Source organism: Corvus moneduloides, chromosome 4 (assembly GCF_009650955.1).
Source record: "Corvus moneduloides isolate bCorMon1 chromosome 4, bCorMon1.pri, whole genome shotgun sequence".
Taxonomy (NCBI): domain Eukaryota; kingdom Metazoa; phylum Chordata; class Aves; order Passeriformes; family Corvidae; genus Corvus; species Corvus moneduloides.
This window is the reverse complement of record NC_045479.1, coordinates 35,637,002-35,658,667: the sequence shown is the minus strand read 5'-3', so window position 1 is coordinate 35,658,667 and position 21,666 is coordinate 35,637,002. Positions and strand designations below refer to the sequence as shown.

The following is a 21,666-nucleotide window of genomic DNA, read 5'->3' as shown; positions in this document are numbered from 1 at the left end:
GGAGAAGCCAAGTGGCAAAACAGAGGGACATGGAATCATTAAAGCAGAGCAGCCAGCTGCAAGCATTTTTGAGTAGGCAAAGAATTATAGAAAACCAGGCCGTGATGTTCAGCCATATATGATTCTTTTCATTCATTCCTCCCTTTCTCATTTATTGAAGAAATTCTTCAGTGTTTTCTCTTTCCATTTTCTCTGCTTTTTAGAAAGCAGTAATTGAAGTACTCTCTCGAAATAGTTAAAAATGTAGTAAGGACTAAAAGGAGGAAGCTGACAAAACCTAGTTTGTTAATTTTTTAATAACATTGGCTGCTTCAAATTTATGGCCCAAATTGCTTTCAAGTCCAGTTTACCATTGTGTTGGGGAATATTTCATAGCTATGGCAGTCAAAAGAAATGCAATCCCCTTCTTTTATATATATATATATATATATTGCAATAAGAGGATAGAGATGTATCATGAATTTCTGTTTCTATTACTGCTGTTCAGAGGGGGCTGGCGGGAAGGAAGGAAAAAGAAGTAGATTTTTTTTTCTTTCCAAAGAAAGATCCTGATAGGTCTGTTCCCTTTAAGCAAAGGTAAAAAGTAGTGGTGGCATAAAAAAGTTGTATCACAACGAGTCAAAGTAGGACTGTGGTAAGGAAATCAGTCAAAAGGAATGTGCAATTAAACCCTTTCTTTTGGTTCTTCCTCACACTTTATAGCATGACTGTATGCCTACAGATACCACCTCCCACTTAAATAAATTCACTTCATTTGAAAGATTATTCCCTGTCTGCCTCAGAACTTCTCCCCTTTAAAATTTGCCTCATGGACCTTTGCTTTTATTTCTGTTTTCTCTTCGCCTAATACCAGTCTCTTTTCCATCTCTTCTTTAGCCTGTTATCACTGCTAGTCCCTTTTCTACAGGGTCCAAAGTGAGCCCTCTGTACCTTTGCCTCAAAAATTATGTTTCTTCAAAGGTCTCATGCTATAACCTGTTTCACTTTGCTGCTTCATTTACTTGTTACATGGCTTGTAACTGCACATACATTATCCGGGGCTTCCTTTTATGACCAAGTGTGCACATTTGAAGAGGGTGTAACCCGGGTGTTACTATGAAGACTCTTCTAAAAGAAAAAGTTAGTAAAAGCAAACAGGGAGAGATTTGATTGGACATTCTGTATTTCCATTTTGTAAGACAAAATACAGACTGATCCTTGAGTAAGGAGCCGTGCACTAGGGCACTTGTCTGTTCGTATTTTATTGTTTTTAAAATATTTTCTTTTAAGTTGAAGTAGGTACAATGATGAAGATGGTTCTGCCTTCTCTCCAGGGGCTTCTAGCACCTATTTACTTCCTGCTTGGCTGTTATGTTCATGGGCATGAAATTCTTTTAGACAGCAAAGGAATTACTCTGCTTGTCAGGTTAATGGTATAGTTGTTAAAGCCCTTAGGTTTATATTGACTGGATGTATAGATAATATTTTGCAAGTCTGAAACAGGTCTGCAATGTCTGAATTGCAAGTCTGCAATGAGCCTTTTGACTGAAAGGGTTGGGAGAGCTCTGCCTCTCCTATTTGCTCTTGGTGTTTTATCCCAAAAGTAGTGCACAGACTTTTGGGATACAGTGGTACTTGGTGTGTATACATATTCATGTAACAGTCTCCAAAAGTGCCATAAGGGCTGACATGCTAGCTCCAGCTTTTCTTCCTCTTCCTTATCTTTCCCTGCTGCACCATCTATTTCTGGCCTACTTCTGCAAACTGAGTTCTAAGAGCTTCTTGCTCACTTCCCACTCCTTTGCCTAATTGTGACTGAATCATCTTCATGCTGTGGGGTCATCTGGACCCTGATTTGCAAATATAAGAGAAAAAGATTCTTTCGTGATTATACCTATTACAGGTTTGAAGTTTTCTGCTGTGTTCTTTAACCATGTATTTATCAAAAATGCAATGCCTTTGCAGCTGGTAATGTTAGCTGTGGTAGCAATAAAATTTCACGTTTAAAGGAAAACAAAAGGGTGCTCAACAAACCAGTACTGCCCTTCCCCGGTGTGATCCCTGTTTGCTCTATGGGGTGTGAAGGAGCAATGCTTTCATAATTCTAGATCCCAGCTATGTATATGGGTTGCTAATTCTACCCACTTGCTACCGTGGCTTAATTGAAGTTGGGGCCAGTCTATGTCTTCAATTTCTGCATCCATGTGATTCTGTCACTAGTGTTATTGTGGCACTTTTTGAGGCTTAGTGTGTTCATGCCTTACATGCCAAGAAAAGGAATTTGTTTGATTTGAGATCTTCATGTGCAGACAGTATGTGATGGCCTTAAAACTGTCTGAAGCCTGTCAAGTGTGGCAGTTGGGATTAGAGATTCTGTCATTACAGTTTGCCTGGGCTTCCTGAATTTGAAAGACACTAATTTAGCTTATAACCCACCTTTATGCTGTCCCCATTTTCTCCACTGAGTTTTAAAGCATTTTGGTTGCTGTGAAAACTACAGTGAACATTACAAGCTTTCATTGTAAATATTGATTAGGGTAAGAGGGTATTATTTTGGGTCTTTGCCCATAAATTGCACCATGTTGTGTTTCTCTCAGGCTTATGCAAATATTCACAATCAAAACCAGTTACCAAAGCTGGAAATCCACCTCACTGTGTTTTTATTCTTTCTATACTGATTGTTTTTTAAGTCTTATATCCAGTTAGGGAGAAGCATATGGTGCTGTGGCTTGTTACTTTGGTATTGTTTTACTAAGAGAACTGCAAGCATCAACTTTCTTATAATATCTTCCACAAAAAAATGTAGAGAATGTTTATATTAATAACATAGATGTGTCTGTTAGAGATTCTGCAGTACAAATGAGAGTAATCTGCATAAATAGCATTTTTCTCTGTAGCTAATTGGGAGAGTGTACTGTCAAGGCAAACATGATTACTGACAAATAGGAGAAGAAGCACAAAACAGGAAGGAGCCACTTGAGAGTCATCTCTAAAAAGTCCAGATTCTCAACAGGACTTCAAATAGCCTTTCCTAAATTGAAGAAGTGTTAGCAGCACTGTCTCTGTCATTTATGTTCTGCTCCATTGCATCCTCTTTAAATGTAATGAAGTTATGAAATTGCTTAGATGGAGAGAATCTTTTGTTTGGTGTTCAGGCACTATACATGAATAGGTTAATGACTGTGAACCTCCCAGCTGGAAGTTTCTAACACTAACTTAGAGTTTCCATCAGAGATCAAAGTAATTTACTGACATAAATTATTTATACACGGGGCTGAAAGAAATTAATAATAACAGTACGGCATCTCCATGGGATAATCACCATACCAGCAGCACTCATCTGTACCATGTAGCCCTGCAGGGGCTTGTAATTATCTCCTGCAAACCACACCTCTAGTGATTGCTTTTTTGTGCTTCATTGCAGTGTTGCCACTTTCAGTATTTTGCCTGACAAATACTTTTTGAATTAAAAAAAAAAAAAAAAGTGCAGCAGTCATGCAGAGAAAAGGTTACAAGTACAAGAAGTATTGTAGAAATGCAGTTGATATAGATTTTCATGCCAACAAAAACGGTACTAAACTTGGTTCTGGAGGCATTTAATGTGGTGCCTATGCTTTTTCTTCAGGTCGTTCACTGGAATGAGCCCATCATCTGCTGCCATTTCCCATGGCTTCCTGGTGATCTATGGAAAACTGGCTGTGTGCATGATGTGGCCTTCTTTGGGTTTCCTGCAGCTCAAATTACATTAAAAGAGGCTAAAAAGGCATTAAATGCCCTCTTGCAATTGTCTATACAGGAGTAATTTTAGTATTTGCACAGAAGCGTAACATGATTACAAATGGAGAAATGCTGGTGAGAGGTGATGGTCTCTGTGGCAATAACTGTGAGTATAAAGTACTTCCTTCAGCTACTGCTGAAGCACTCAGATCAGAAACAACAATCCTAACACTATTTTATGCTCACTAAACACACTCTTGTCTCAACACAAGATTACAAAAGAAAAAAGCCACCAAACAAATTTTTAAAAAAATCAAAAATGGAAACAAACAAAAGCTGACAAAAACCTTTAAAATACCCACTGACAGGAACAATTAGAAGCATGGTATTGATTTAAAAGGGGATAAAAGTTCCTATGCTGCTACAACTAGAGCTCTGCCTAATGAATGTGGAGGTGAGGCAGAGCCCTTGAATACTGTGTAGTAAGTGGGTACAAAGATCTATAAGGTGAATGGACTAAAATAAGCTTTCATACATACCTTGTCTCAGTCTTCTCAGTGCCCCATGAATCCACAGGCAAATTTAAGCCAACTTTACAATGGAATAGAGCAGTGACTGTGGAGAACACCGGGTGGTTGGGTGAGCTGTGATCATGATAACGCAAATCAATAAGCAATTGATTTCTTTCGTTCTGAATAACCTGCAAGTGATAGATCAACTTCACTGTTACCCTATCCAATATGGACTTCCAAAACTAAATGTCAGGTGAACAGGAGCATGTTTCGCTGTCACTGTGCCATTTGAAGCTCAGCTAAAGCCAGGCATGAGCTATGCAGATTGCATGGCTGAAATCTGTATTTTCATGATCTGAATCTCTGCTGGGATTTATGACAATATATGCAGTCAGGGAGGAATAGTAAATTTTTTCATGGCAGTGCCGTCCATGTTATGAAAGACATCTTGGGTTTTTCTAGATATGAGTTAAAAATGTAAGTTTTTTTGTATTTGTGTCAGTCCTTTTGAACAAGGTAGGAACATCATTCTAGCCCTTCTGGGTCAGATAGAGGTCTCTTCCTCAGCTACTCATTTTACAACCTGAAGAGTCCTAATCTGCTTACATGTTCCGTCTGCAGAAACTGTGTCATATCCTTGCTTATTCCTGCTGCTTTTCTTGGAAATTGTCCCTATTCAATTCTACCATACCCTTTTTGAGGTGAGGAGGACACCATGAGTTTTCAAGATACTGGCACACATGCATTCTGACAGCATTTTTATACAATACACGCATTTAACATTACGAGCTATTTTGTTTGTTCTGTCTGAGCATTTCTTAACTACATGTAACTGTGTTTGTTCTGTATGTTTCCTGACCACTGGTGGTCGCTGAGATGATGTCTGGCAGGGAACTATCTGTTACAATCTCTAGATTTCAGTCCCAACTTGACATAATCAGTTTAGAATCTGTTGCTTTATAGGTAAAGTCCTTTTCACATGGACTGTCTATTCTGTAGGAAATACCACTACATCCATGAGCATGTGAGAGAGTTGCTCTCAGTAGTATCTAAGAAAACACTGGAACTAAAGAGACACGATCATAGAAATGTACTTCATACTCTACTGTCAGAATAAATTGTGGAAGTAGACATATGCAATAAGAACTAATGCCTTTGAAAGAGAAACATGGCTGTCTGAAATTCTTTATTGGTCTGTTCAATGTAAGCCCATCCTTCTTGTCTCAAAACCATCTTTGTTAGCCCCCCTAGAGATAACCGTGGGCCTTGAAGGAAAGGAGGAAAGCAGCTTGGATCATCCTACTCATCATTTCTGAGCAATATCCTCTCTCTCTCATCTGCAAGTTCCTATCTCTTATTCATCCTTTTAAAACAAAGTTCCTGTAATTCTGAACATCATTCAGCCTACCCCTGTTTGCCAGGACTGTTAGGAAAATATTAAGCGATGAATAGCAAAAGGCTGCATTTGGCAGGATCTCAGATGATGGGCTGGAAAGCAAAACCAAATCCTTCCAGCTATTCCTTATGTGAGGAGGGATGTACTGTGTCCTTTCATGGCCTGTATCTGCCTTTTTTTTTTCTCTCCTGACAGATAGGAGACAAGTCTTTTTTTATACTGAATATTTTGTACTTTGTGAGTTTTTTATACTTTTTGCTTTTGTGACAAAGTGTGATGAGAAAGATCCATGCTACTGTGTCACAGGAAACAGCCTAGCTGTGTATGCATGTTTGTTAGTTGATTTCCACTGAAACACAGCCTGGAGAAAACAAAAAAATCCTGGCTTGGTTTAAAGAACAAACAGTATTTGTGGACCCCTATTTTCAGGGGTGAAATCGTATAACTTACTTTGTGGCCAGCACATATCTTGCCATTTGGTTCCATACAGGATAGTTGCTGCAACAGACTTGAGGTTATCAAGGATTTAATCTGGACAATTTGTGGTAGTTTTCTCAATATTGTTCATTTGAATGTTTTCTTTAGCAGTAACAAGCAGAGATGTAATCCTGCTTGTTTTCTGTGGGGCTTTCAAAATTGAATTTTTAAAAGGGTAAGAAAAATTATTAAAGTAAAACATCATGTCTTGTTTGCTTTCACAGCAAGAAAAGCTGGGTGATATCTGCTTCTCCCTCCGTTATGTGCCTACTGCTGGCAAACTGACAGTCGTCATTCTGGAGGCAAAGAACCTGAAGAAGATGGATGTCGGTGGCCTATCAGGTATGTGTGTTAAAATCTGCTTGAAGATATTTTGTAAAGGCAGAAAATTAACTGGTTTTCTGTTGGAGATCTCTTGGCTGAGAAGGTAAGGGCTCTTGCTCCCTGTCTGAAAGATGTGGTTTGTGTTTTCTTGGAAGTTAGGGCATGAGTGAGTATAGCAGAACTAATTCTAGCTTAAAAAAAAAAAATCACAATACGTAACATTCTACTCCAATACAAGGTCCGAAGTGTTGCACAATCAGATGACAGTGCAAGCTCTCTGGACTTCCCTTCTCTCCTGTTGCCTAGAGATAAATACAGACTTTTCAGGCAAGAGAAAAAAATCTGACTACAATTCCTATTGTCTGTTTAATCTCACAAAATGTAAGCATTTCACCGCAATGTTGCGGATAATAGGTAATAGAGGAACTCGCCACAGGTTGCCATGCTGACTGCTGTTTGAGGTGCTAGGAAGATTATTTCTGCATTTGAGGGGCTCAGGTGTGATTGCCTACACGTGCAGAGTTAGAGGTGCTCTGCATTTGCATGCACTCCAGAAGTCACATGACAGTGTTGCACGTGTGGTAGGCAGTGAGGCTGGTACATCCAACATGCTCAGTACCTGCAAACAGTCCTGGCAGCCTTTCTGTGGGGTGAGGCCGCGCACACCCTGCGTGACAGGATGTGTGCCACCTCTGAGGAACGCTGCAGTCAGCACGGATGGCATCTGGGCTGGGCCCCAGCGACCTGGTGCAGCTCCCTGTAGGTTTCTGTTCTCTGCTGCATCTGGAATTTGGACACAAATTACTGTCTAAATTGCCAATTAGTTGAGATTAAATGAAATAACAAGATGCTTTATAAGGTGAGGTCTTTCCAGGAGAATTTTTTGTATGCCTTCTGTTTAGAAGAAAACAGTTGCTGCCCATCATTGAGGATGAGGCTATTTCCAGCACAGTTCTAGGACTGAAAATTTTTACAGCTGCAACTAACACACAGATGATGTAATTGCTCATTTTGATTTGCCAAGTGACAAGAAGAAGTGTTTTGCTTTTATTTTTTTAATAATCTTAGCACAAGGTAATGGTTATATGCAAAGTAAACAGAAATGGCAACTTACTAAAAGCAACCGTGAAGGTTTTGTTTACCACTCTCTCCACTGAAGGACCTTCACATAGTGAAGGAAACAAAGTCTTCTATCAATAACCAGTTATGTTTTGTTTTTTGTTTTACTTGCATCCAAAGTATTCACTGCACAGCAACAGACATAAAAGTAAAGGCCATACAAGTGTTGTTGTAGTTATTACTCAATAAAGTCTAGCCTTTTCTTGTCTGCAGTGGACGCTTGATTAGGACACACCACTAATAGTTTCCCTAATGCTCATAATGAACAAATTGCAAATTAATGTTCTTAAGCACGTTTAGTCCTGATGATTTCCTAATGAAAGATTAGAGTCTCATAATGACAAAGTGTGGGGATTTTTGACTGAGGGTATGCTCAGACATACCCTCGGTCAGGGACAGCCAGAGCATCTATATTCTTTTCCAAACTTGGCAAGACACGTGATGGATAATGGGTACTCAGCTTATAAGAAATGACAGAGAGGGGCAGGGGAAGCACTAATGAACTGAAGAGCTTCTACGAACTTCAGATGGAAAGTATAGTACATTGTGTTGGAAATAACTGTGAGGAGATGAATGGGCTTACTCTTCTCTGTGTTCTGAGGCACACAGAGGACATTTAAATTTCTAGGGAAAGAGAGGTTTTGTTCTCCTTTTTTAGGGCCATGCCAAACCTGAAACATCATGTTCTCTTAGAGACAAACAAACCCAATGGGATACCGTGGTTGTAGCAGAAATTGAAAAGTCACTGACAGTGATAAGTGGCAGTTAGTACAGTATTCCTGAGGCAGTAATTATAGATTAAATAATGTTGGTTTAAAGTAGATCCAGTATCTTTCATTAGGGAATTTCTCTTTTGAATAAATTATGCAGAAACAACTTCAGAAATCAAGCTGAGATTCTGTTGTCATTATTCACACTAAATAATACCTACTCTCTAAGTGCTAACGAAGGTGACAGGATTTTATCTTGATTAGCAAATATTTCCCCCTAGTTTTGTTACTTTCTCTAGTTGCTAAAATGGCTTGTCATCCTGTAAAACTGAAAATTTTGCATGACAGTGGAGGTGGGAAAAGGTTAACAATCAAATGTGAACTCAAACTGAATGTTACCTGTATGTTCAACAGCACCATTAACAAGAGGTGAAAATGCTGTAGTTGACACAGATGGAGGAAAAAATCCTTACCAGTTTGTCAAAAAACAGGCAAAAAATACCTTTTGTTGTTGTTGTTGTTTGGAGTTTGGGATTTACCTTTTAGTTATTCTTTCCTATTTTTGAGGAGATGCTGGAAAAGCAAAATGCAGATGTTTGGAAAGGGTTCTGCTTTTCTCTTGCACCCATCCTTTATGCCTCTGTGAAGTTTACCTGCCTCACAGAGAGAGAGAAGGAGCAAGGCCCTGGCTCCTGCAGGGAGCACTGACAAGCATTTACAGCACAGTGGTGGGCAACCTTGTGACTTCTTTCTGGCTGCTTCTCTCCACATCTTGACTGTTACTGCTGCTGGTAAATATCTGCTGTAGCTTTGCATCTCAACAATGTGGGAGGTTTCAGCATTTATGTTATCTTTAGTCCCAATACAGAGAACCAGTCACTGTGGCTCAGTAGTCATCTGAACTTCTGCTGTTCTGTATAAATTTATTAAATCCATAATTGCGGTCAATCAGGCTTAAATAATACATGCTTGATTTTTTTAAACATGTATATTTATGTTATGCAGGTCGAGCCCTGTTACAAAAGTACCCAAAGCAAGAGAGATCAAAGTAGATTGAGAGCACTTTCCTAGCATTTTTACAGGGTCTCAGCTGGTAAACCTTAATCCTCCTAGTCAGCATTTATATCATACTTAATGGTTACTACAGCTGTTTAAAAAACAAAAAAACCTTTATAAAAGCATTTATCACCAGCATTTTTCATAAATTTCATTAGCAGTCAAAAGCTGAACATAAATTACTTTGGAAACAGACAATAAGAGACAACAAACTAATCATCAAATTCATTAGACTTCTTGTAACAAAATCATATCACCTATCTGAGCAATAAACTCCCAGGTCTTAAACTTTTCATTTTAAATTTACACATGAGGCTGTGACTAGAGCAAACCTTGGCTCAAACACTGAAACTATTTAGCCTGAGCTTATCAAGTCACTGCAACAAGTGGAAATTATTGCTTCTGGTGAGCAAGGGCCTCTGGCAAGCAATTATGCATATTCTAAAATGGAATTGTAATTATTTAAATTATATTCAAATGCATTGTTAATGAATCTGACATCTGGAAGGTGATGTGTAGGAATTTAGGATGTAAAGCAATTATTTTTGTTTGTCTGAGCTTGGTGGTCTTGGGTGGCTTCATAAGCATTCTTCACCCAAAATGTCTATGAGATTTAGAAGCTTAGGTCTTACAAGGAACTTAGACTCCCAAGTTACTCTTGTTGGTTTTGTTTTGTTTTAATTTCATTTAGGTGATTTGCAGAATTGAAAGACTTCAAAACCATTTTATGGTTTAATCTCTCCAAACAGTCCTTAGAGACATAACCCAGCTAATTCCTTGATAAGGGTACAATGCAGCTCACCAATGCCATTCAGTTCACAATGGCTGCCTGTTGGTTGTGGTACTTCATTAGATTTACTATTGAATGAGAGCTAATGTGCTTTTGTTCTCTTTGTATTATTTTGGTACACATAGCTTTTAGTGAATCTATTTACCAGGCATGCATCCTAGAAGCAAGCAGAGCAAGCAGTACACCCTCCCCTTACGTCCTCAGCACTGCTGCCTTTCACCACGCCCCAGTTTCAGTGGGGAGTAGATGCCCTAGCTGGCATGGGCTCAGGTATTGCCTTAGGAACTGTTTCCAAGTAACAGATACTATAGCAGACCCTAAATTGTACTATTTAGTGCAAATTAGTGCTTAGAAAGAACTGCAAGGAGAAGAGAATTGTCATTGGATCTATGTTCTCTTCCTTCTGCAGAAAGCTGCAGATATAGTTGAGAAAAGAAAGCAGCCCATAATCGGCCCATTATGTGTGGAAGCCAATCTCAATATTTATGAGTTATGAATAGAAAATGCACAGCACCCCTTTGTGTCTGCCAAGTAAATACTCAGTCTGAACCATCTCTGGGGACCAAATGGTTCTATAGCAGAAAATACAGCTAGTTTTCTACAATTTGAAAGATTGCATTCAAATTCAAAAGACTTGGTTCAATGTCTTAGAAAAGAATTGAGAAATTAAAAATTATTTAGAGACCAGCTCTCTGAAGACCAAGTGAATGCACATAAATTATGCAGTCAGAGCATTCACTTTAATAACTTCATTAAAACATAAGAAACCTTAAAAGCTGGCTAACATGAGTGCAATATTATGGGAAGAGAAATACACCATTAATGCCATGGTCTTGCTATAAGCCCTATTGTAAACATAACTCAGCAAGTATTAAGGGAAAAGAAAACAGCCTTATTAGAAGATGAAAGTAAAAATAAACAACAAACACCACCACCACAGCTGTATTTTCAACTAGCCTAATCCTAAGGAAACCAACAAATATTTTAGGATCTCTACTTAGTGTAGAGGATTTCTGCATCATCTAACATCTCAGTCTCTCTACTACACCAGCAGAACTTCCAACAGCAGATGGCTGCAGCAGTGCATCTCTAACGCTCGCAAAGCAGTCGCACAGCATTGCACTAAGTTCTCTGTGGGCTTCTACAGTGGTGATGACATCAGTCAGCAAATCTCCATCACATTAAAACCTTTCTCTCCTGCCTGAAAGAACATTCTTGTTGGTGACCTCTTCTGTAAAACTGGGCAGTAGGTGGGGGGTTGCCTGAAGTGATCCTTTCTCAACAGCCAGTTAAGGTATTAGGGAGTTGTTTCTTCTAATCCCTACTCAAGCCTTTGACATTAAGCCATCATCTTCCTCAATTTAAAAGCTGAAGAGGGAAATTCCAAAATCAACATATGTTCCAAAGTACAATGTATTCATCATAGAAGCTATGTTAAAGGATACACAAACTCTTATGTAAGAGGAGATTGTCAGGTGCTTGTCCATTTTGTAGTGAGTACACAATTTCTACTGCATCATAGGCTACAGCTATTGCACACTACAATATATTGTAGTAGATGAACAGTCTAATTTGTTGATTCATACAAAGAAGCAGAGTCAAATTGTTCTGCTCTTTTTTTCCTTAAAATGAGGAAAACAAGACCATGCTTGCTGATTGTCAGAGAAGTTGTACAAAACCTGTGGGCATTGCTGTGAGAAACCTTAGGGCAATTGCTGTGCTGAAAAAGTGCCTTGGCTCAATAGCTGTATGAATAACTTCTTGATTTGAGAAAGGAAAGGTTATTTCATGTAGACACTGACCAAAGGTACAGGTGGTCAGCACCCAGCTGGCTGGACTCTGCCAGCCAATAGTCATCACTTTCTGGCATTTCTGTTGATTTCCTCTTCCTTCCCTTCCCCAAAACAAAGAATACGAAGACTTTTTATTCTTTTATTTGAATAGCCACATCTAAACAATGCATTTTGTGTTTGTATGCCTGTTTCTTCCTGGTTAAATTGTAGAAGTTTCTATTAGGTTGTGCAGTCCCAAAGCAAGTGTAAAGATGTGTGTGTTAATCGTCTCATTTTCATATAAGTAATTAATGCTTTAGGTTTTCAGGTTCCTCAAGAATTTCATAGCAATGTGAGTGGCTGTAAAATGGATGTAGAAATACTGTAGATAGATTCTAGACTCCTCAGGGAAATTAGTCAGTTCTGTTACAAGTAAGTTTAATTTCTTTTTACTCTCTGAAAATTGCAGCCTACATATTTTCTTTTTTAATGGGTCTTAAGAAAAAAAATACAAACTAAAAAAGAAAATATGTTTTTCATCTTTATAAATACAGTTTAGGAAAGTGCTTAAACGTGCAGAGAAAGCAAGGAAAGTATAAATGAGGCTATTTCCTTTTCACAACAGAGTAAAGTCATACAGATTTTTAAGGCAGCATGATGAGCCTTTTGTTAGCACTGTTGATACAATTGAGATTTGATGAAGTTTGTGGCACTGTCTGAAGAAATAGAAACTGGTTTAGAGTTTTTACATTAGTTTAAATCCCACATGCATCTTTTGTTTGTTTAATCTCATGTGGGTAGAAAAATGATTTGTTTTGTGATTGCTTGTTATAGACCTCCTGACTCTGTTTCCAGTGTGTAACTCCTTTATGTGCACATGTCAGTGGAAAGAAACATTTCATGAATTAGAACCTTGATCTCAGATTACTCCTGGAAGGAGCAGGGGTTGTATGCTAAGAAGGGAACTGCACATTTCCTCTAGTACACTGTGCTGAAAATGTCTGTGACAACAGCGAAAGCATGTACTTCAGCATAAGAAGAGAGAGAAGAAAACTGATGTTTATAGTTCTTGGTCGGTATCCTTACTTTACATAAATCCTTTATGGGTCATAGCTGTTCAAATCTGTTCACACATTTGGCAAGTGAAACTCTCCAATGGCAGCTGCAAGATGCTATTTGGCAAAAATGAAAAGGAATTTTCCCTTTCCAGTTCCAAAGTTTATTTTCCAAAACCTTTCTAACTAGAGGTGAAAGTCAAGTCCTGCCCTCTCTACGATTGATGCAGTTCCCCAAAAAGGTCCCATTGCCCTTCTTCAGGTAACAGAAGAGAAATACAATCTTGTTGCTGAGACGGGGGTGCCCACATTCAGTTTTTCTCGTTGTGCCTTTTGTCTGTCTCAGTAAAGTGATATGAATCTCAATAGGGTTCTCTTTCCAAATATTTTTTTCTTCACTCCCACTTCCATGATGCTAGGTAGAATAGCTGGCATTTGAGCCCTGTCTTTTCCCTTCCAGCACAGGTCATGCTGCTTTAGAGCCACCTTGTTCTATTTGAGACAGTCATGGGGTGGGGGAGGGGGGGAGTTTGATTAACTGGAGATTACCTGCCAACAAGGTGAAAAAGCAAAGAGCAAAGCCCAGAAATGCCTTTTCCCCAGTAAAGAAGGAATTAGGTGGGTGAAGGTGAGAATTACCTGGGTTTTGTTCCTGGCTACCGTTTTTGTCCTTTTGTTTATTAGCTGTGAAAGTCAACACAGTCCCCTCTTCATGAGGGTAGTCTTTAGTATCGTTAACATGCGTGTGTCACTTCTGTGAGATTTGAAGATGTGTTGAGGGGGAAGATAAGGCTGGGTATGAGTGAAGGATCTGCACAAGTAACCCCTTTATTTAGATATTGATTTAAGACAGCTAAGGTGCTAAACAATTACGTTACAAAGCTGAAGAGAAGAATCTGGTCTTATCTAATATGACTACTTTTGAAGCCAAAACTGTGGGGTTTTTTCCTCTGTTATACCGGCGTTGTTGATAAGATGGAGCTGGCTGTGTTTCTCGCAACTGATGCACCTACGACCAACATAATAAAATAGTAAAATTGGCAATATAGAGGGAACAGCTCCTGACATTTTGTGGTTATTAGTGCAGTGACTCTAGTCCTCTCATGTTTATTTCTTTTTTCTGTCTTCTTGATGAATATGCAATTGCTTATTCCCCACATGAATGCCTTTCAATTCTGGTGAGCTGTCTTCACATTTACAAATAGCAACATTTTTTACTGTGTTTAAATCAAAGTGATTTCTGTGCAGGGGCTTCTTGCTGCATCCCATCACGTTAGATATTAGCGAAATAATAACTGAATAATAAAATATATAACTCTAGCTAAGGAAAGACAAAAATAAAGCTGAGATAACATAACATCTGTCCAGCATATGTACTGACAGACATAAACTTCTTTATTCGACTGCAGACTTCAAATGTTATGTAACACAATTGACCAATGTGGAATGGATAACATATAGACATTTTCTTAGCAAATATGCCTAAGAAGAAATCTGTCATAAAGAATCCCATCCACTGCAAAGCTCCTCTGATTTCTACCTGTTTTGGGAAAGCATAACACAGGATTTATAAGATCGGATTTTGTGAACTTTGTCACAATACAATCTCTCATGTTTGAGTTTGTCAAAAATCAAATAAAGATAGAGATATACATTATAAAGCTATGCATGATCTAGTAAAAGCTATGCATGATCTTACAGTAGGCAGATCCAAATTTTAATTCCTGTCCTGTATGAACATTTGGGGATCCAAATGTAATCTCTGAAGCTCAGCAGCATCTTTGCAGGAGTGGCTTCAGGTCAGAGAAGTAAGGGTTTCTATTTAATCTCAGCTATCAAGCCAAATTCATGGAATATCTTTCTCCAGATTCCCAGTGGTATCACAGAACACTTTACATATACAGGTCTGCAGGTTAAGTCTACCTTTCCAGTGAAGTGAATATGAGAATATCCTGACTGAGCCCTAGTGAGAAAAAAGCATCTTAAATTCTTTTTGAGCCTGTTCAGAAATCTTTGCGGTACAGCTGGCTCCAGGGCCAGTCTCATTCCAGCGCTGTTGTGAGGTGATGCATTCCTGCAGTAAGTTCCAGGAAGCTGAGTTGAACTACTCAGCTGGATCAGTTGCTTCCCATCAGCTGAGGGATGCTAAAAGTAGCGATTATGAGAGCTTGCAACAAAATGGGTTTTTTAAGTTCAGAAGCCCTGACTATGTGGGATGTGAAGAAATGCTTATGTAAGGATGTGACAGCATCAGCAAGTCTTGTGCTGCAAATTGTTTCAGCTGGTTGGAAGCTAAGTTAATTCAGGCTGCTCCCTTGTGGATAAAAAAATAGAGGGGTGAAATATTTAATTTAAAACAAGTGCAAATTACTTTAGAAATAAGGTGTTTGGGATCTGGATCTGGAAAGCTGTGTGAGCAAAGGTGTTTCTGACAGAGGTTTCTGCTGTTGTTATTCAAAGTTGCTTTCACTGGGGCTAAGCAAGCTCAAAGGGTGTTGGGCCAAGCTGCTTCTTGGATGGTGGTGGGAATCAGGGACTGGCTCAGACGTTCCTGGAGACTGTATTGCCGCACTACCGAGGAACATCTACTTCAGGAAGTTACTGTCTGGATTCTGGTCAGGAAACCAGCAATTGATAAGAATAATCTTTTCATCTGCTGCTCTGCCCAGTTTTTGTGTCTGGTAGTCCCTGTGGTACAGCCAAGTGAGTGATTTCCTACATTGATTGAGTTCTTTGACATGAATTAGTCAAGAAATAGACTCAAGTATGAGATAGATGTTGCTTTTGTCTAATCTGGGGATTGATTGCATTTCTTTGATCAAGGTTTGAGTTCTACACACAACAAAATGAAGTAATATAAGAGAATCCACATCAAAGCATTGACAGCCATTTATTTATAAATGAAATTATTCAGACAAGCACATCTTTCACATATATCAATGCACACTTTCCTTTGTGTAACTAATACATCTGCGATATTATGAAATACCCATTGCTGTTGAGCCTAGGTATTATGGTCCTCATCTTCAGGTTCCACAAGGTAGCAGAGGATATGACTTGATTGCTTTTCAGCCTTGAGGGAAGTTTTGCACTGGTAGAATATTCATATTAAGAGCTGGCAAAGGCTCAAGGCCGGCAGTAGTCCTCTGGTAATTTCAAATACAGTTTTGTGAGCAATGGAATTATAAGGCATGAGTTCCTTAAATTTCAGAGTGTGACTGGGTATTCTGATGTCTAATAAAATGCTTCAATTGAAACTTTTTTCCACAGTTTGAACATTTTTAGTATCTCTTTTACATGTGTATTTTCTGGTGTGTAATAAGAGGTGATACCGTCTTGGAGCTTTCATCTCATACAGGGATACTTAGTAGGCTTTCTGTATTCTATATGGCTGCCTGCTTTCAGAAAATTTGCAGGAATTTAATGTCTTTAAGAGGCCTGTGATCCTGGTCAATATACTAAAAAGGTATGGAAAGGGGGCAATCAGTCACCAGGCTGGTAATTGCACACAAAGAAGACAAAATTATTACCTACACGGTGTTTCCTTGGGAATTAAGGAAAAAAAGTGTATTTTGTTTTATTGCAAATCCAGTGACGAACATGCTTTGGTTCATATTTAAATCTATTCTCATTTTAATGCCATGTGGTGGGTTTTTTTTTTTCTTTTTGATCTCTGTATAAAGGAAATTAATTTTTTTTTTTAATCTAGATAGCTGCTCCAATCATTCCAATGATCCAAATCACTCCATTACTTCCTCTTCTGAATCTGAATATCTTGAGCTATACCCTGATTTTTAGAAACCAGTTGTTGTCTGTGTTGGCTGCCAGCATCTTTCTTCAGCAAAGAGCATGGTCCCCGAGCATTCTGTTGTTGTGCTAGGTTTGCTTTATGCAGAGCATTTGCAGGATAAGCACTTTGGCTTTTCTTGTTTACATTCTGCTTGCTGTATTTTCTCTTTGTTTACAATTCCAGCACACTTGAATCCTGATAGGTTAAATGGAAGGGAAGACAGGCATCAGACAGTTGGTGCCTGACCCATCCGGCATACGCCTCTTGCTTTCAGAACAGCCCAGTCATTTTTCACTGGTACTTTGAGGTGCGTTCAAATCTGCCTTGGCATCTGTCCAGCCCTGCATAATATCAAGCAGAGAACATCCTGTCTGAGACAACAGATTGTTAGTTCAATTATATTCCTGAAATTGAGTTAAAATTCCATGAAATAGGCTTCAAAATTGAAGGACCCGATGGAAATGATGTGGGGTTTTTGTTTGTTTGACTTACATTATAGCAATCAGGCATACTAAATGAGATGCATTATATAAGTGCATGTTCTGTGTGTTGTATATGGCTGTTTATGTTGCATTTGGTAACAGAGTGAAGTAAGTAAATTGATAGCACTGCCATCTATAGATAAAGTTCTTGTGCTAAGCTTGATAAGGAAAGTGGAGAAGCTTAGACTTCTTGTCTAAAATACTGTTAACAAATTTATACTACAGCCAGAGAGAAGAACTCTGAGCTGCTTCTGAATATGATTAATGACAATTCCTCATTAATAGTGACCAAATTTTATGTTACTCACCAGGGCTTGTAAAGTATGACACAGTAATTAAATAATCCTTCAGTATCTTTGGGTCAGACTTGGTTACAAGTGCTCAGCACCAATGCTGGTCTTACTGGACTGAGAAGTATATTTTGCTACTCAAGATTGTGTCTGGCATATTGAAAAGACTGGTAACACATTTCAGTCCATTTTTTTTTATAAAGGGAAGGTGGTGCAGTTTTTTTGGCAGAGATCCAAGAATCCATATGGTACGATAGTGTTCTGTATTAATTCTGGTGTTGTTTCATTGAAAGATAACATTCTGGTCACATGCAAAATGTTCGTGCCCAATTTTGTATTTTTAGCCTTGTTTTTCTCTATTGATTTTTATTTATTCTCAGAAGCACAAAGGCCAGCTTCTCCATCTGCCAGTTTTATCTTTCCACGTACACTGAGTGTTTATTTTCCTCCTTGTCTCTCAAATTGCGCATATATCTGAAGAAGTGAAAACTGGCTGGAACACATGGAGTTAGATTCTGCCATTTCACAACATTCCAATGAGGCAGATTTTCAAATTGTCCAATGGATTTCCATTAGGTGAAGTTTCTGTTTTATTATATGAAGGGTGATAGAACTCAGATTTTGGATGTTCTGATGCTTTTTTTTTTTAAGCATTTCATGGCCACATATTAGTAAAGGCTTCAGTTGTTTCTAGAGTGCTCTGTGTTGACTGAATGTTTGGTCTGCTTGTGCATAAATGAATGCCACCTTTTTCCTCCTAGGAAACAAGACACATTACCTATCGCTGTCTGTGGGTTTTATTTCTTGTCAACAGTTTCTATGTGCATTTTATATGGGCTGTAATAGACTAGTTTGAATAGCACATATTCGTAAGTGATCTGCAAGCCACAGTAAAGAGAAAAAATGCAGCAATTAGTGCCTCACAAATGAATCGGAAGAAATAAGGCATAGGAGAAACATTATACCACTTAATGACTTGATCATGTTTCCATGATAAAGATACTGGGCAAGATGGGAAAAATCCCTAAATAATGACAGTGCAACATAATTTAGAGAAATTGCATGCCAACTACCAGGAAGGCAAAAAATTTGGGGCTCATAAAAGAGGCAGAGAGTTGCCATCTATGCATCACCAAAGACTGGGCACAGCCACATCGTGGTTTTGACAATGTCACACAAAACACAAACCACTGTAGAAAAGCACAATTTTCAATAGCCACACTAAATCCACATACAGCTGGCCTTTCCAGCTCCAAAGTCCTCCTTCAGTAAACTGAAGCATTAAAGTTGGTTCAACTGCATATTTTCAAACTTTACATCAACAGATTAGACAGCATATGCTGGTATCAGACCTCCAGTTCTAGTGGTTCTAGCCATGAACCTTAATAGATAACATACTAATCAATTAAAGGCAATGAAGGGCAAGACAGGACTTACCAAAACAAGCAGGAATTTCTGCTAGTATTTTTATTTCAAATAAGGACAATTCATGAATTTAAGCTCTGGTGGGTGACAGGACTTCAGTGCTTAGCTGTGTACTTCTAAAAATCCCATCCATACTTACGCTTTTAAATACATTTTTAACTATACTTTTATCAACTTCTCCTGGTCCAGTCAGAAAGACCAAATTTTCACTGAATCAGCAGCTCAGGGCCAAGTTTTGATAAACTGAAAAGCAGGAGGTTGGTGTCTCAGTTACATCTAAACTCTTTTAGACAGCTCTGACAGAACAGAAAAGCTGTTAATGTTTTTTTCAGTGAATTAGAGGACTTCAATTCAAAAAGTAGTTTATAATACTCAAGGCTTAATAGGTATTTTAGGGCTTAAGTTAATGCTTACCTGAGTCTCTTGGATATGCAGTTAATAGGAAGATGAGAGAGGGCATGGAAATTTAACCCTCTATCAGGTGACTTGAATAACCAAATTCGAAAAGGAGCACTCAGAAGAAAAATGTGCATATTGCTCATTCCCTTGAGCTCCTTCATCCAAAGGCTGATTCTGGGGTGTCAATGAACCATATGATAAAAATATTGTAAGGAGAGTTTAGTACACTTCGGTTTCTAAGGTATCACAAACAATAACAAAAGGAGACACTCTTTTTGTCTGAGAAGTACCTCTAGCATTTCTCAGGGAGTCTCTAAACATTAGTATTCCAAATGGCTCTGCAAATGCAGTTGCATGAGGCAATGGAGATATGGGTGGCATGGAAATGTGACTAATTTAGAAGTAGTTTCTGCTCTGAACCTTTGAAGAATTCTTGCTTTCTGGCTCCCACTTTGGAGTATGCTTTGTGGGTGGGCTTTAACTCTCAACTTCTTAACCTAAGATGCTTGTATGATCCCAGAGGAGTGAAATCTAGTAGATTCAATACCTTTATCTGTCCTCATCCACCTAAGTGTCCTAACCAGGGCACATCCTGCCAGATGCCCTTGTCCCAGGCGCCTTCTTGTTTCTTTGTGTGTAGATTTTAGAAGAGGGTTTAATTTCCTGGTCTCCAACCAAGATATACCCTGGTAAGATAGAAAATGCTTAGAGAAGGTGGAGGAATAAATTACCTCACATTGAGTAGAAATAGGGCTGGGATTACTGCTTCCCTGGTGCATGTTCTACTCATGGAAACCTGGTCTTCAGAACAACCTTCTCTGTTTGCAGGGACAGCTGCATTTTTTCACCAAGCATGCAAAGGCTGTTCTCTGTGCAGAGCTCAGTCACCACCTCTCAGTTTGTCTCTCTGTGGATGAGCTGAGCCAACCAGTGTACATCCTAGAGGAATCTAAAGTGTGCACTTTTCCATATCTCTAAATGTTTAGGAGAGTGAGGGCGTTTCCTCACGTTGAGTGACTGAGCAAACATATTCTATGGGAGATGCAGTGGTGTGTTATTGGACACTTCAGAAAATATTTTCCAGAAAACACTAACAGCTGTGTCCTCTCACATGCGTATGTAAGGTCTTTTTACAATTCACCATCTTTTTGGGGTCCAGAGTTTTCCAACATTGTTCTGTATGCACCTGAATGCTGCTTTGAGCCTTAAAGTTGACTCTTCATAGATTTACTAGTACCTTGTTTGGCCATAAATAAAGGTCTTGGGCTAAGTTTGACCTTGGAGAGCATTTCTTTCTGCTTTTATTTGCACTCTTATTTCCAGTGTGGGACAGGCCCCCTATTGTATAGAGCCAATGTCCAACTAAGAGGGACTTCTCATGTACTCCTGTAGCAGTAATAATGACAGTAAGTCTTGAATTTCCTTATTTTTACCTCCTTCTTTCATCTGTGCTCAGAGCCCTTTCTTTCCTGGGACTGTTGTGCATTATTCGTATCATGGCTCTACTTAAGATCTCCAGTCAGTTGGATCATGCTCATGCCCTGAAAAACTTAATAATAAAAGCCACATAGCAGAGTTTTAAGTATTCTTTCTTCGTCCCATCACCTTAGCATGAATCAGGAATATAGTGGGGAAACAGGAAATGGTAAGTACTCCTTATCAAATGCATAGAGGCAAGTATTTTCTCAGGGAGGTTAGGTTGTTTACATTCACTGCTAGCAGCATGCAAACCTGAGAAGCAGTAGCCAACACAGTTTAAAATCTCACAGCTGAAAATTTGCTGTTCAGGTTTTTATATTCGCAGAAATTGAGGTACATAATTCCACTGTTCAAATTTGAAACAGAATTTTTTTTTCAGCTTATCCTTCATACTCAGTCTCACTGACTGAATGGAGGAGCATCTGTAGATTTCAAAGCAAATTTTGGTACATCTGTAGCTGAGAAACTGTCTCAAATTTCCATTGAATCAGATAACTCTTATCAGATATCCTTGAAGATGATAAGAGGATCAATGCTGTCAGCAAGTTCAAAGCAGCATGAAAATACAGTTTGATGAAAAGCAGCTTCATTGTAATGCAAAACCAGCACCCTGGTCATTCCTGTAGTGCATGTGCAAGAGTTGGAGTGATTTGAATACAGGATTCCTGATACAGTAATTTCTGCTACATATGAGACCCAAATTGATTACTTGTCCCTATAGAGTAAATGGACCTGCTCGCCATGCAGGTTTTTGTAGAGGTAATGTATACACCTGTCTGGAAGATGTAATAGTTGTGGTTGAAATACCAGGTCTGAAACATAAGGGTTAGGATGGATGGTTAAGCTTTAAAATTACTTGGAAGCAGCTGATTTTAAGTTGCCATGGCAAAGGAT

General features: G+C 38.8%; 1 protein-coding gene across 6 annotated transcripts in view; it reads left to right on the top strand.

Annotated features, from left to right (window-relative positions):
• The window catches only part of SYT1 (synaptotagmin 1), a 338,128-nt gene that overhangs the window by 280,523 nt on the left and 35,939 nt on the right, over positions 1-21,666 (top strand). For all 6 annotated transcript variants that reach the window (XM_032105808.1, XM_032105809.1, XM_032105807.1 and 3 more), the window contains one exon: positions 6,306-6,423. In XM_032105808.1, coding sequence (XP_031961699.1) covers positions 6,306-6,423 — 118 coding nt within the window. The remainder of the gene's footprint in view (positions 1-6,305; positions 6,424-21,666) is intronic.